This window comes from Siphateles boraxobius, unplaced genomic scaffold (genome assembly GCF_051911475.1).
Source record: "Siphateles boraxobius isolate OS27281-9 unplaced genomic scaffold, OSU_SipBor_1 77, whole genome shotgun sequence".
NCBI classification, from domain to species: domain Eukaryota; kingdom Metazoa; phylum Chordata; class Actinopteri; order Cypriniformes; family Leuciscidae; genus Siphateles; species Siphateles boraxobius.
The window spans coordinates 7,664,214-7,678,439 of NW_027509205.1; the positions used below are offsets into that span (position 1 = coordinate 7,664,214).

General features: G+C 34.5%; 2 protein-coding genes across 2 annotated transcripts; one reads left to right on the top strand and one right to left on the bottom strand.

The window, feature by feature from the left end:
• Positions 1-291: 291 nt before the first annotated feature.
• slc2a5 (solute carrier family 2 member 5) lies at positions 292-5,535 on the top strand. The gene is made up of 12 exons (XM_077218950.1): positions 292-344; positions 576-674; positions 839-996; positions 1,093-1,217; positions 1,299-1,451; positions 1,616-1,741; positions 2,765-2,952; positions 3,055-3,165; positions 3,261-3,362; positions 4,416-4,491; positions 4,809-4,936; positions 5,069-5,535. Exons 1-12 carry the CDS (start codon positions 303-305, stop codon positions 5,294-5,296), a joined length of 1,536 nt encoding a protein of 511 aa, XP_077075065.1. The 5' UTR covers positions 292-302; the 3' UTR covers positions 5,297-5,535.
• Positions 5,536-6,155: 620 nt separating this feature from the next.
• Positions 6,156-12,126, bottom strand: ca6 (carbonic anhydrase VI). The gene is made up of 10 exons (XM_077218951.1): positions 11,939-12,126; positions 11,413-11,592; positions 10,976-11,124; positions 10,507-10,599; positions 9,151-9,217; positions 8,884-9,041; positions 8,682-8,808; positions 8,495-8,578; positions 7,542-7,562; positions 6,156-7,423 (listed from the first exon to the last, which is right to left on the bottom strand). The coding sequence occupies exons 1-10, from the start codon at positions 12,021-12,023 to the stop codon at positions 6,810-6,812; spliced, it is 1,578 nt and encodes a 525-aa protein (XP_077075066.1). The 5' UTR covers positions 12,024-12,126; the 3' UTR covers positions 6,156-6,809.
• Between the last annotated feature and the right edge of the window lie 2,100 nt (positions 12,127-14,226).

Here is a 14,226-nt window from a genome sequence, read left to right on the forward strand (position 1 = left end):
TTTTAAATGTTAAATAAAAGTTTTAATTGGAGTCTAATTTACTTTATACATGTATATACATAGTAGTAGCACCCCAATTACCGATATAATTAATGTCATGTGGTTTCCTTTACAGGAGCAGATAGGAATGTTGCCAGTTTACGTCTATCTCTTTATATCTGTTGTTTTAATACTAAACAACTTTGACCTTGGTTTTCAGGGTTGGCTCCAATGTCCAAAGTACAATAGACAGAAACAGCAGTGATTTCTTTTCACAGTTTTCTTTCTAAACATACTGTAGATTTGGAAGGAAGGAAGGAAGCATGAAGGAAGAGATGAACATGGAGAAACATGAGAGGAAGGGGGTGAGTAGGCTACTTTGTTACTAAATATTATATTTCTGCAACAAATAAAATTAAAGCAGTTGTTTTACATTTTGATACTCCCATTTTGAATACTAACAGACAGACAACAATTAGGCCTAACAGTATTTTTGTCATCCAATATGCTGCAGCAGCTTCCATGACATAAAATGAATGTTTAAACTAGAATTTTAGTAGCATTTACATATTTTTGAACTTCATGCAAATTTGCAGAGGGTGACGCTGATCCTGGCTGCAGCTTCTTTGATTGCCGGGTTTGGTTCGTCTTTTCAGTATGGATACAATGTGGCTGTGATCAACTCACCTGCCCCGGTACTGACATATTATATTATATTATATTATATTATATTATATTATATTATATTATATTATATTATATTATATTATATTATATTATATTATATTATATTATATTATATTATTGTTATTGTATATTTAAACATTCACCTCTGCTGAACCTTATATTCTGATAAAAGGAGATGCAGCTTTTCTACACCCAAGTGTATGAGAATCGTTATGGTCCAATGTCAGACAGTCTCCTGACCCTCCTGTGGTCCGTTTCTGTGTCCATGTACCCACTGGGTGGGTTTTTCGGATCTCTCATGGTAGGCCCATTGGTGAACAAATTTGGAAGGTAATTGAGGTTGTAAAAAGAAATTAGTTGTTTTTGCCAATAAACTGCATTGAATCCCAATCATCATTCACCCTAACTGAGGTAATTTGCATACAGAAAAGGCACACTCCTGTTCAACAACATCTTCTCTATTGTTCCTGCTATAATGATGGGTGTGAGTGAAGTGGCGGGGTCATTTGAGATCATCATTGTTGCACGCTTTTTAGTGGGCATTTGTGCAGGTCAGTAGAATATTCCACCTTTCAGTATGGATCAGCTATACTGTATTTTTTAGCATGACAGTGTGTGACTGTGTTCTCTAGGCCTGTCCTCCAATGTGGTGCCAATGTATTTGGGTGAGATTGCTCCCAAGAATTACAGGGGGGCAGTTGGGATAGTGCCACAGCTTTTCATCACCGTTGGCATCCTTGTCGCCCAAGTGTTCGGCATTCGCAATATCCTAGGAAATAAAGAAGGTAATGCACAGTGCATGGGATGTTTGCTGATTTTTTTTTTCTTCGGACTATACAGTGCAAAAATTGCCACTATTGCTATACTGTTTTAGTGGAGTTTTTAATTGCAGTTGGAACAAGCGTGCCCCTGCTGCTGCTCATGGTGTTGTGTAATGTTCTCTCTTTAGGCTGGCCCATCATGTTAAGTCTCACAGGGATTCCAGCTGCTATTGAGCTGATGCTTCTGCCTTTCTTTCCCGAGAGTCCACGTTACATGCTCATACAGAAGGGGGATGAAAAAACTGCCAGGAAAGGTACAGAAGGAGTTATTTTGGTCTCCCATGTCAGAGCACATAGAAAATGTCTGTTTCACAGTGGGATGTGCACAAACGATGAACTCATCAAGATTGCAGAGGTTTTATGATGGAGAGGGCTGGCTTTATCAAGATTATTTCTTATGTTAAGAGTTTACAACATTTGGACACTCAACTTGTTTGTTCCTTTGTTACACCTCTATGTCTTGTGTACCCTGCAAAAATATTTTTTGTCCTATTCTATATTTATTTACTGTATATATATTTAGTGTGAATTTAGGCAGACACTTTCTAATCATTTGTTTTTGCTATTGTTTTTTAAATATTATTCTATTGATGTAAATGGCTACATCAATGTCATCGTCCCATACTATTCTGAGTTTTAGTGTTTTAGTAATGTTAGAATGTGCTTTATACACAGACTGTCTTGAGTGCGCCATTGAATCATTCACATTCATGCAATCGATTCTTTTAAAAAACACTAATTCATTCAGGAACAAAGCAAGTGGCTGTCTTTAGGAGATTGTCATTGTATCATTGAAATTCATTCAACCGATTCTTTCAAAAACACTGATTCATTCAAGAACAAAGCAAGAAGCTGTCTTTATGAGGTAATGATTTAATCATTCACATTCATTCATCAGATTAATTTAAAAACACTGAATCATTGTAGAAGGAAACATGTGACTGGCTTTATGAGTGCATCATATTTTTATTAACATTAGTTCAACAGATTCATTCAAAAACACTGATTCATTCAGGAACTAAATTGACTGGATTTATGAGTGCATCATTGAATCATTCACATTTATCCAACCGATTCATTCAAAAACACTGATTCATTTAGGAACTAAGCAAGTGACTCTCTTTATGAGTGCATTATTATCATTCACATTAATTAAACCTATACATTCAAAAACACTGATTCAATAAGGACGCAACATCGATAATGTAACAGAGAAGCAATAGCTCATTCTGCTTCAGCTTAGTTTAGATTTTGGATTTTGAATTTCTGTGTTTTAGACCTGCAGCGGCTGCGGGGCTGGGAGGATGTGGATGAGGAGCTGTGTGAGATGCATGTTGAGGATCAGTCAGAGCGAGCAGAAGGTCGACTCTCTCTGCTCAACCTCTTCACCTTCCGCTCACTGCGCTGGCAGCTGCTGTCTGTAATCTTCATGAACATGGGTCAACAACTGTCAGGAGTTAATGCCGTAAGCACCACTTTGAAACAGCACACATTTCTCTTCAGAAAGCATATACGTATTTCAAAATTGTTTTGCTCAACTTAATCCTAACTCTAACCCCATCTTCAGATTTATTACTATGCTGACAGCATCTATAGCTCAGCAGGAGTGAGGGAAGATCACGTTCAGTATGTGACAGTCGGAACTGGAGCTGTTAATGTCATCATGACAATAGCAGCTGTAAGCAACTTTTGGTGCTTTTTTTTGATACCCCCTCTTGATACCCCTCATTTACATAAAAAAGAAACGTGTGTAAAAAATTTGATTTTCTGTAGGTGTTCATAGTGGAGAAATCTGGCAGAAGGTTGTTGTTACTGATCGGCTTTGGCATCTGCTGTGCAGCCTGTGTTTTCCTGACCATAACGCTCTACTTCCAGGTATAACAATGCTACTTACTCCAATGCAAACTATGCATGATTTATCGGCCAATAATAGGCATTTTTAGAAACTAAATTGTGTGTATATATATATATATATATATATATATATATATATATATATATATATGCATGCCAATATATATATATATGCATGCCAATATTGTAAATTTAATAGATTAAAGATTAAAATGAATAATATAATAATGCTCTAAATGTAATTTTTAGCAAATATCAAAATGAATTTAGAATTTTCATACTGTACATTGTAATGTTGTGATGTGTTTAAAATGATTGATTTTAGTTTTTTTATATTTAGACAAAATTATAGTATATCTTGACGCAATATTTTAATATTAAAATATTATAAAAATTTAAATAGTATTGCCTAAATAAAGTCAGAGTAATATTTTAATATTGTTGTGACATTATTTAGCATAGTATTTTCAAATTAAAATATAATTAAACTTAAAATATTATTGTCTAAATAATGTTGATATTTTAAAATTATTAACATTATTTTGACATACTTTAATATTAAAATAAAAATGCAATTAAAATGTTATTGTCTAAATAATGTCAAAGTTATATTTTAATAGTATTATGACATTACTTAGACATAATATTTTAATATTATCTAGACTGAATATTTTAATATTAAAATATGTTTAAACTTAAAACAGTATTGTCTAAATAATTTAATAGTAATATTTAAATGTAGGTCTTTTATTGGATATTGTCCATTTCATATTATCTGTATCGATCAGAATTTTAATTTCAGTCCACCCCTAATACAAGTGCAAAGGGTTCAGATAGGCTCATTATTATGTCCAATCAAATTCCCTTTAACTGAATAAGTGAGTTTCCTTATGTGGCCTATTATGATTGTAATAAATTCTTGTTTATAGACAGATGGCTGTAAAAGCTCAGTCCCAACAGAGATTTTAATTTTAGAGCTATGAATGTGCTGGCCTGACAAATTTGCCTCTTGGGTCTATGTGAAATGCAAGGCTATAAATGTGGTAGAATAACTGCTGCACATTCCACCCACAGAATACTATGGATTGGATACCCTATATCAGCATCGTTTGTGTCATTGTTTACGTCATCGGACATGCTATTGGCCCAAGTGAGTTCACGTCAATCCCGTCGGGGCATATTGCTGATGCACGGGGGGGCTCGCTGCATCTCAATAAATTCACTCCCTCCCTTTCATTTTATTGTATTCCTTGGTGGGAAATGGCAATAGATTTATGCTGCAGTTTCTAGGATTTTACATTAAAACCCTGGAGTGAATGTAAGAGAAGTGCTTTAAAGTGGCTGTAAAACAGATTGTAAAAGCAGCAAAGTGCCTCAAGCAATCTCTTTTCTCGCTGTCTATAGAAAGATGAAGTGTTTGACGATAGAATATCTAGTTTTGACAGCTTTTGCTGCATCCCTTCGCAGGTCCTATTCCTAATGTAATCACCACAGAGATGTTCCGGCAGTCTTCTAGACCACCAGCCTTTATGGTGGGCGGCTCGGTCCACTGGCTCTCAAACTTCACTGTCGGCCTGGTCTTCCCTTTTCTAGAGGTCAGAGGTCAAATACATTCACAGCATTGCACCAATTGATTGCACCAAGTTGTTAACTTATTAATCCAATCCTAAATTACCGTTATGAAACTTGTGGATCATCCAATAAGAAAAAAAAAATTGTGTTTACAGAAAGGCCTGGGTGCGTTCAGCTTCATCATTTTTGCTTGCATCTGTCTCGCCACACTTATCTACATCTGGATAGTCATTCCAGAGACCAAAAACAAGACCTTTCTGGAGACCAGCCAGCTTTTTGCTAAGAGAAACAAGGTGGGAATTGTGTTGGAGGGTGAAGACTCTGAGATCAAAGAGACTGAAGGGGAAAGCATCGGACAGGAAATTAAAAGCTCATTTTTCTGAATGGTAGCAGGTCAATCACACGGGACACGTTATTGCGTTTGTCTGTAATGCTTTGAAATTGTTTTGACACACTTTTACTTTTCAGTGTCTCAAGCCAGGATTTTTTTACTCAAAAACAGGTCCTGTATTGAAACACTAAAACATAATATTGTGCCTTTTCATTGGACTCTCTATTTGTGTTAATGGCAAATAAGAATGCCCTAGAAAGAAGTGTATCTTTTATTAAAAATCAGGGTTAAAACGCACCAAATTCTTAGAAATGTACTCTTTGTATTCAAATTGTTTTCATATGGATTTTCATATTTTTGTACAACTTAATTTCAATAAAAGTTTAAATGGAATAATGTGATGTAACTATGACAAAAACCTAGACAAAAAGGATTTTTATAGTAATATATAACAAAAGTTTTTACATTTATGGTAAAAAGTCTTGCATATTTTACAATCTGAACTAACCTTGCATGTCATAAAGGTCAAATGATCTGATATTTTATAAATATAAACCTTGAGGGTCTGCAGGGATCCTCTATAATATAATTATCAGTTTTAGGGTTTTTTCCCCTCTCTGTATGTTTCTGCACGTTCATTTCATCATATGACTTTGATTTGGTGGACAACGTTTTTCAAATATTTATATATAAATATTTTAACAAAGCTGCTTCACTTCTTTTTTTTTCTTTTTCTAAGGAATTTAATAAAAAATGATTAAGATTTTTTTCCAGATGTCAGGAATTTTATTTCAGAAATTAGAAACATGCTCTTCATTGATATTCAAAGTTATCGTAAGTGCATTTTGTATAAATATGGAGATATTTTGAATAAATTTGAATATATTTTGAAATAGATTCAGACATATAGATTTCATTTGACCATTTATTGTGTATAAAACATTGTTTTTATAAAACACAATGTTAAGAATGCAAATGTTGTCCATTGAAATTTTTCAGATATGATTCACGTTATTCAATTGGGTAAAAATACATTGAAATGCTTTTATCTAAAAAACTGAATAGAATATAGTGAATAGAATAGAATATATCTTTCAGCTTTAAAGGGACGGTTCACCCAAAAAGGAAGATTCTGTCTCACCCTAAAGTTGTTTCAAACCTGTATGAATTTCTTTCTTCTGCTGAACACAAAATAAGATATTTTGAAGAATGTCAGTAACCAGTTGATGGGCCCTATAAGCATCCATAGTATTTTACCCCCATACTATTTGGGGCCCATTAACTGTTTACCAACGATTACCCATATTCTTCAAAATATCTTCTTTTGTGTTCAGCAGAAGAAATTCATACAGGTTTGGAACAACTTGAGGGTGAGACAGAATTTTCATTTTTGGGTGAACTGTCCCTTTAAGTTGCTGTTATTCCCCTGGGAGAGAGTATACAGTTCAAGTTGGCAGAGCTAATATTGCTGATATTGACATTCGTTTGAAAAAGTTCTGAGTCTGTGGTGCTCTTTTTCTTTCTTTCTTTCTCTCTTTCTTTCTTTCTTTCTTTCTTTCTCTCACTCAGTAGCAAACCTGCTCACCCTGTAGCTGAACTCCTCCATACAGACTGAGCTGAGTGATTCCCCAGCTCAGGACATTCCCTTTCACCTTAGCATTATCACACAACATTTGCTCACCAATGTCTGCCGCAGTCAGCACATAATCCCATATATTTACATCGGTCATGTGGCCTACAAAAGCATCGGTATCTGAGATCCCCAAAAAGCCATCCTGGTCCTTTCCCAGAATGAGGGTTCCTCTACCTGCAATGGCGTACCCTCTCTGAATGTAGCGTTCTTCCCCGACCAGTCCGTTCACCCACAGTTCAGCCCCTCCGTTATGTGACGCCCAGGTAAAGCAGTAGTTTGTCCAGTCATGGGATTGACGTTCAAATGGTAAATTAACAAACTCATCTCCGATCCAGAGACCCACTTCAGAGCCCAAAGTGATCATGAGCTCATTGTCATGTGAAGTGGAGTAAGACAGCACAGTGAGGTCTTGAATGGGTGGTATACGGACGTTCATGCAGGCTGTGAAGGATTGTAGGTTCATGGAGTGGGATAAGTTCACCAAAGCATAGCTCTCCAAATTCTTTGTTGGGAAGTACAGGACCAGTGGTGATAGAGGTTGCTGGCCTTGAGAAAAAAAGGTTGATCAATTTGAAATCTCACTTGGTTACATTTGTTGCCATGGTATAATTGAATATCTACTGGTTCTAAAACTACAGTTACACCCATTGCGAAAAATACTCACCTGTACGTGTAGACGATGGTCCTTGAAAAGGATACACCAAATATCAATGACAAAGCTTATTTTAACTCAGAAACAGATGATTAATGTATAATGAGAACCACACACATCACATTTAAAGGGACAGTTCCCCCAAAAATGAAAATTCTGTCGTTAATTACTCACTCTTGTGTCATTGCAAACCTGTACGACTTTCGATCTTCCATGAAAAAGGTTTTTGCAGAATATCTGAATTGCAATGTTTCATGCAATGAAAGTGGATGGTGATCAGGGGCTGTCACGATCCAAAAAGGAAATACGAAATATAAAAGCATCATACAAGTAGTCCACGACTGATACTCTATATTCCAAGTATTCTGAAAAGTGTTGCTATTTATTATAAAAACTATTTAAAATTTGTTTTCATTAATTGAAATAAAGCTGAAATAAAATAAAATATAAATATGAAAAAACAAAAATCAAAATGTTGCCCCTTCAACTACCTGAACCAACTATGATGCTATGATTATTAAAGCTGAAATTGAAATAGAAGTATATTTAAAAAATAATAATAATAAAAATGAAAACAGCACTTAACAAAATTACTAAAACTTTAGTAATCTGAAAACTGAAAATATAAAAATAAAAGCTAATTCAAAATATGGATGAAAACACCATAATAGTATATAAATAATACTAAAATAACACAGCTTTTATAGCCATATGGTAGATTTGTGTGATGAACAGTCACACAAATTTAAGTTGTTATTCGCTGCTTGACAGCTTTGGTCACCATTCACTTTCATTGTATGTAAAAGAGCAGCTTGTACATTCTGCAACAAATCACTCCTTTTTTGTTTCATTGAAGAAAGAATGTCATTCTAGTTTTGAAAGACATGAAGATTTATTTTTATTTTTTGGTGGACTATCCCTTTAAGATTACCTGTAATCTTGACATTTCTCATGAAAAGTTATACCTGGAACAGTTTTTTTGTCCAGTGACACAATAAGGCTCTCAATCCTTTTAAGCCTAGCTTCAATCTCCTCTTGACGGCAAAATCCTGCAAGAAACCAAAAAGGAGAGAGAGAACATACTCAGGCACATCAGATCTAACAAAGAAGAGTTTTTCGTAACTGCTGGAAAGGATAAAGCTCTACCCTAACCTCCTTTGCCCAGGCGTGGGAGGAAAGAGGACTCCACAATTCTGTCATTCAGTGGCTGGGCCATGCGGTAGTCGTTCCACAGGGTCTTATTTTCATGGTCCATTAATGTGCTCTCCAATTTCCTGATCTGAAGGTCATTGCATTAAAAGTTAAGGAAACAGGAAAAAAATGTTTGACTTAAAACTTGAACTTTTTAAGGCACCTGATTGTGAGAGAGGGTGATAGGCGTTTCAAATACTGTCCACAGAATGCTCTCGTGGCACGGCGGTGTGGTGAGAGAGCCATCATATCTGAAAAAGTGACTGAGGTTCTCTGGGAGCATGGAGCGTACATTCAAGTTGCTGATATTCATGGCCTGACCTGCAAAGAGCAAGAGAAAAAAATATAGAAAAGAAGTGTATAGATGAGACGCATGAGCCACATAGAATTAAATTTTTTTTAGATGCTCATCCAAAATGTTTTGCATTACCTGCATACTTGATGTTTGCCAGGTTTGCAAAAAAATCACTGTAGTACGTGTTCTCAAAATGCCCATCCTAAACACAAAGTATCCATATATCAAATATACTGCTACATGCAAAACACTATATTTGATTTTTTTTAAATATATATAATTTACAATTATATATATATGTATAAACAAACAAATATATATATATATATATATATATATATATATATATATATATATATATATATATATGTGTGTGTGTGTGTGTGTGTGTGTGTGTGTGTGTTGAATGTGATCAACATCTTTGTTGATCCTGGAACAACATTCCAATCAACTAGTCAGATTTGAGGGATAAGTTTACAGTTAATGTCAAGTTTAGGCTTGCAGCAAGGCTTAGGGGCTTCTACACATTCTTCTGCACATATTATTTCTCTCTGATTTTAGGGATAACTTATGGGTAGGTTTAGGGGTAGGAATAGCGTTAGGACTATGTTTTTGGACAGGAATGTTGTTCCAGGATCAACAAAACACGATCCAATGACATGTCTTACTTGGCAAAACAATGGCGATCATAATATATATATATATATATAATGTTATCATTACTGTAAAAATATAGTGTAAAAATTTGAATATAATATTATAGATTTTTGTATATATTTTATTATATCGAAATATGTTATATTTATAAATATATAAATATACTTTAATATTAATATATATATATATATATATATAATTCGTTTTACAATTAATTGAAACTGAATGTAGTGTTGAAAACTAAATAGTACATAAAAAAACATTATTAACTTATTAAACTAGTGCCATGTTGTTAATTGCTATTAAACTATGTATATGTGAAGTTGCTTAAGGCATTCAAGTATAAACATTCAGATAAAACATTATGTAGTAGTTTCACGAACACACTACTATTGATAGCCCAGCTATTACCCAAGCGATTGCAGAGAAAGACATGCAACTGAACTACATACTGCAGAATAGAATGCCAACAATGACCTCCCACATTTAATGGAAGTGGAAGCTTGTGACCTGCGCACAATCTTGTGGGAACAGAATGTCAGGCAGTAGGCCACCACACAGCGGTCTGATCAATTAACCCATTTAGTTCAGAGAATGCAGATGTCTAACTTTACTCAAACTGTGTGCTTCAGGCAATGTAGGGTAATATTGTGCACAGCCCAGCTCTTAAAATAGGATTCACACAGACGAAAATGTACATTTAAAAAAAAAATCATTTGCTTTCCCTTATTCCCATTAGATGGCAGCATTGCACCAAAATAAATGAATAAATAAATAAATGAAAATATTATTCACTTTCCAACAAGATGAAGAATCATATATAACCAATCTTACCTCATAAAAAAAGGCTAAAACTGCAAGACCATCTGGTTTATCTATGGCCTCTTGGAAGCTACTGTACTTAGAGTTGTAGTGGACCACGTGAAGCTGTGGCACAAGAAGTCAAAGAGAAAAGTGTTAGAAACTGCAATGCAAATTGAGTAATGATAAGTTCAAACGTATGTTACACAAACAAGCCCTTCCGTATTGCTATACTGTTTCTCAATATTATTGAGCAAGTTAAATACAGGAATACTCTTTCTAATTCACTTAGAACAATGATAACTGCATATTTGTCTAAAATAGATCCCAACATATTAAAATTTCAGGCACATGTCCAGCAGCACTTGAATGGATACGTCCCCAGCCCTACAGTCACTAAAGAAAACAGTGCCTTAAAAATACACCACTGCTATATTTACAACTAGGACACCTCCAAATGTTATTTATGTGTTCATATGTCAGGCCTAAGTGAACGATGTACTTCTGCCATGTAGCGGATGCCGTCCATTGTGTGCTCTGATCCACTGGCCTCCAAGTCCCAGCCTCCCCAGTGCAGATGCATTTGAACAGCAGTGTAGTGGTCTGGAAACCCCTTGGTAATCTTCATAGTATGTGGCAGCTGAATCTCCACTGTCAAAAACAAACAAGAATGTGGGCTATATTCATGAAAAGCTAACCTAACCTGTGAAGATTAGAGTAAGAGGGAAGCGTGTATTATATACACACAGAAACTGCAAAGATGCTCCATTACAAAATAGATAGACCTAAGTATTTTTGGACACGAGATGGCGACAAAGCTTAAGGTGTAGATAGATAACAGAGTTGCAGGTGGGTATAGATACTGATTTAAAAGTAAATAAATAAAAAGAGTAAATGTCCGATTCAAAATAAGTGTTTTTTTAATACAAGAATTCATACCAGAATGTCCATTGTTCTTCATGAGAAAGCTACCGTGCATGTCATCATACCCCGTAAGTTCGAGCTGTAGCATTTGCGGATTGTAACGCACTTTGCGCCGCTGTATGTCAATGGGAGACTGTTTGTTTCCGCCGCACACGTGAAACTTTTCTGCCCAGTGCTTCTGATCCAGTTCTCCTTCTGTATGATAAAAGTGTACGACAGGGGGCGGGGGGCATTATTTGACAGATTGCATTACAAAAATGACCGTTTAGCCTATTACTGGCTATGTTATAACAGATTTTTATAGTTAAAAATAGTTAATACCCCAGAAAGAACCCCCCCCCCCCCCCCCCCTTTGACTTTGTGTTGCTGCTGCAATAAAACTATATAGCTGTATATGAAACTATTTAATATGAAGCTGAATGTTAATGTTAGACTGTTGTAGGGTATTAGGCTACATTAACTTTTTATGTGGGCATCGGTACTCGTTGATGGTGTGAATATTTGTCACACAAAAAAGAGAAAAAAGAAAGCTAGTACTTGCCTGAATATGTCCACTTTTCTCCATCTATTCCAGACGATGCGAAATTCACCAAACCGGCGTACAACAGGACTACAAACAGCTCCATGCTGAAAGTGCACTCAGTCTCAGGCTGTTCTCTCGTTGTTGTAAAGAGGTGCTACTGCTGCCTGAGGGTGACATCGATTGCAACGGTTTACACCCAGAATGCCAAAGGCGTGTAGTAACATGGTAATTTACAGAAGCTTTGACGTATTGGCAAATAATGTTTGAGGCAGTTAATAGTTCTCAGGATCACCAACAGTTCAGACTGGTTTTGTTCAGTGGTTTCCCCTTTTCATGTTTACTCTTAATCGTATTAATGGTAAAAAAAAATATATATATATATATATATATATATATATATATATATATATATATATATATATATATATATATATTAGGGCTGTGAAAAGATTAATCGTGATTAATCGCATCCAAAATAAAAGTTTGTGTTTACATAATATATGTGTGTGTACTGTGTATAATTATTTTGTATAAATAAATACATTCACATGCATGTATACATTTAAGAAAAATTTGTTATATGTATATAAAATATTTATATTTATATATAATATAAATTATATATAAATATATACAGTACATACATGCAAATATTTCTTAAATATATACATGCATGTGTGTGTATTTATATATATACAAAATAATTAATCACAGTGCACACACATATATTATGTAAACACAAACTTTTATTTTGGATGCGATTAATCACGATTAATCTTTTCACTAGTTATTTAATCTTTTACTAGTATATAAAAGAATATATATATATATACATTCTTAGAAAGGGTTGCCCTTAACATGTAAATCTATTTAAAATATGCTCACATGAGATGAATATATCAGTAGAAAAGCTGATTTATTTTAGATCATAAAATAATAATAACAACAATGGGAATTAATAGTAGGCCCTAGGAGTTCCAGAAATAGTTTTATGTAAATCAGTATTACACAAGAGTACACAAGAAACCTATTTCATTTTATCAGATAAGCTTCTACTGTAACAAGTTTAGGCAATAATCAATTTCACAATTGCATTTTAGTTTTTTTTTATTTATAATTTCAACGTATGGCAAGCAAGGGCAGAGCTGCTTTGTATTTAGAATAAAGAAAACCGATAACAGGGCAAACTCTCATCACCCAAACTTTTGTCAAGTTTCTTGCTAAATCAAACGCCTGGTAACTCTTTATTTTGCAGTGTCCTTGTTACACATGTTACATGAATTTACTATAGTAATAACTATACATTATGCATAATTACATGCACCAAACCCCAACCCAAGTGGAGTTAATTATTATTACACACAGTACTTAAATACATAATTACACTGTAACACAGACACCTTAAAATAAAGTGTAACCCTATGTCTTATCCTGAATGAAGAGCAAATATGTTTTACTCATGAATACAGATGTTTAACAGACCTAGACACTGTTGATGACAGCTTTCAAGACATGTTTTTACTAGTTGTTCCAGGGACGTGGAGAAACTGGAGACAAAATAAGAGAGACTGCAATGAAAAACAATACATTAAACAGTTCTTTAAAAATAGTATCATAAATCTAACATTGTGACATTTTTATTTCAAAGCACTGAACCTATACTGAAAATACTTTAACAGAAGTAACAGTGGAAATATGCTGTTTATGTATTCTAAAGATGATGTAAAACAAATACACAAATTAGGACAAGGGTATAAAATATCTGCTAGACAAAAGTATGTCCCAACACTTTTATTTTAATTATCGGATGTGGAAACCACTTCAAACAGGCCAGGCAGTGATTAGACGAGGTACTCATGAGTGAGAGAGGTCAAAGGTTACTTTGAAGACTCTAGAGTTTAGCTGATAATGAAGTAAAGGTGCTCCAGTTAGTCATGTCAAGAGCTCTGCATGCTCTCCATTACTCATAGACCTCTGTGTAAACATGTCTGTAGTTTGCAAAAGCCATAATAGGAGCATAGTTGAAATGAAGGAAAACATGTTGTGATCAAGATGTACCTTTTACCTAAATATCAAGTGAAATGAGGTGCAGAAATCCCATGCTGTGGACTGGTTTTTGTCAGATCAAAAAGGTAAAAAAAAAAATTCTGATCTTAATCTGACATTGTTCCTTTTTTATATTTAATTGTGACATGCTTCTAACATCAATGTTACTAAATCTAACTGACAGTCAGCTGTGGTTTTTTTTCTCTGTATTTGTGAAGCAATTTCCAGTTTTTTTTGTTTTGTTTTTTTATATTATAGCA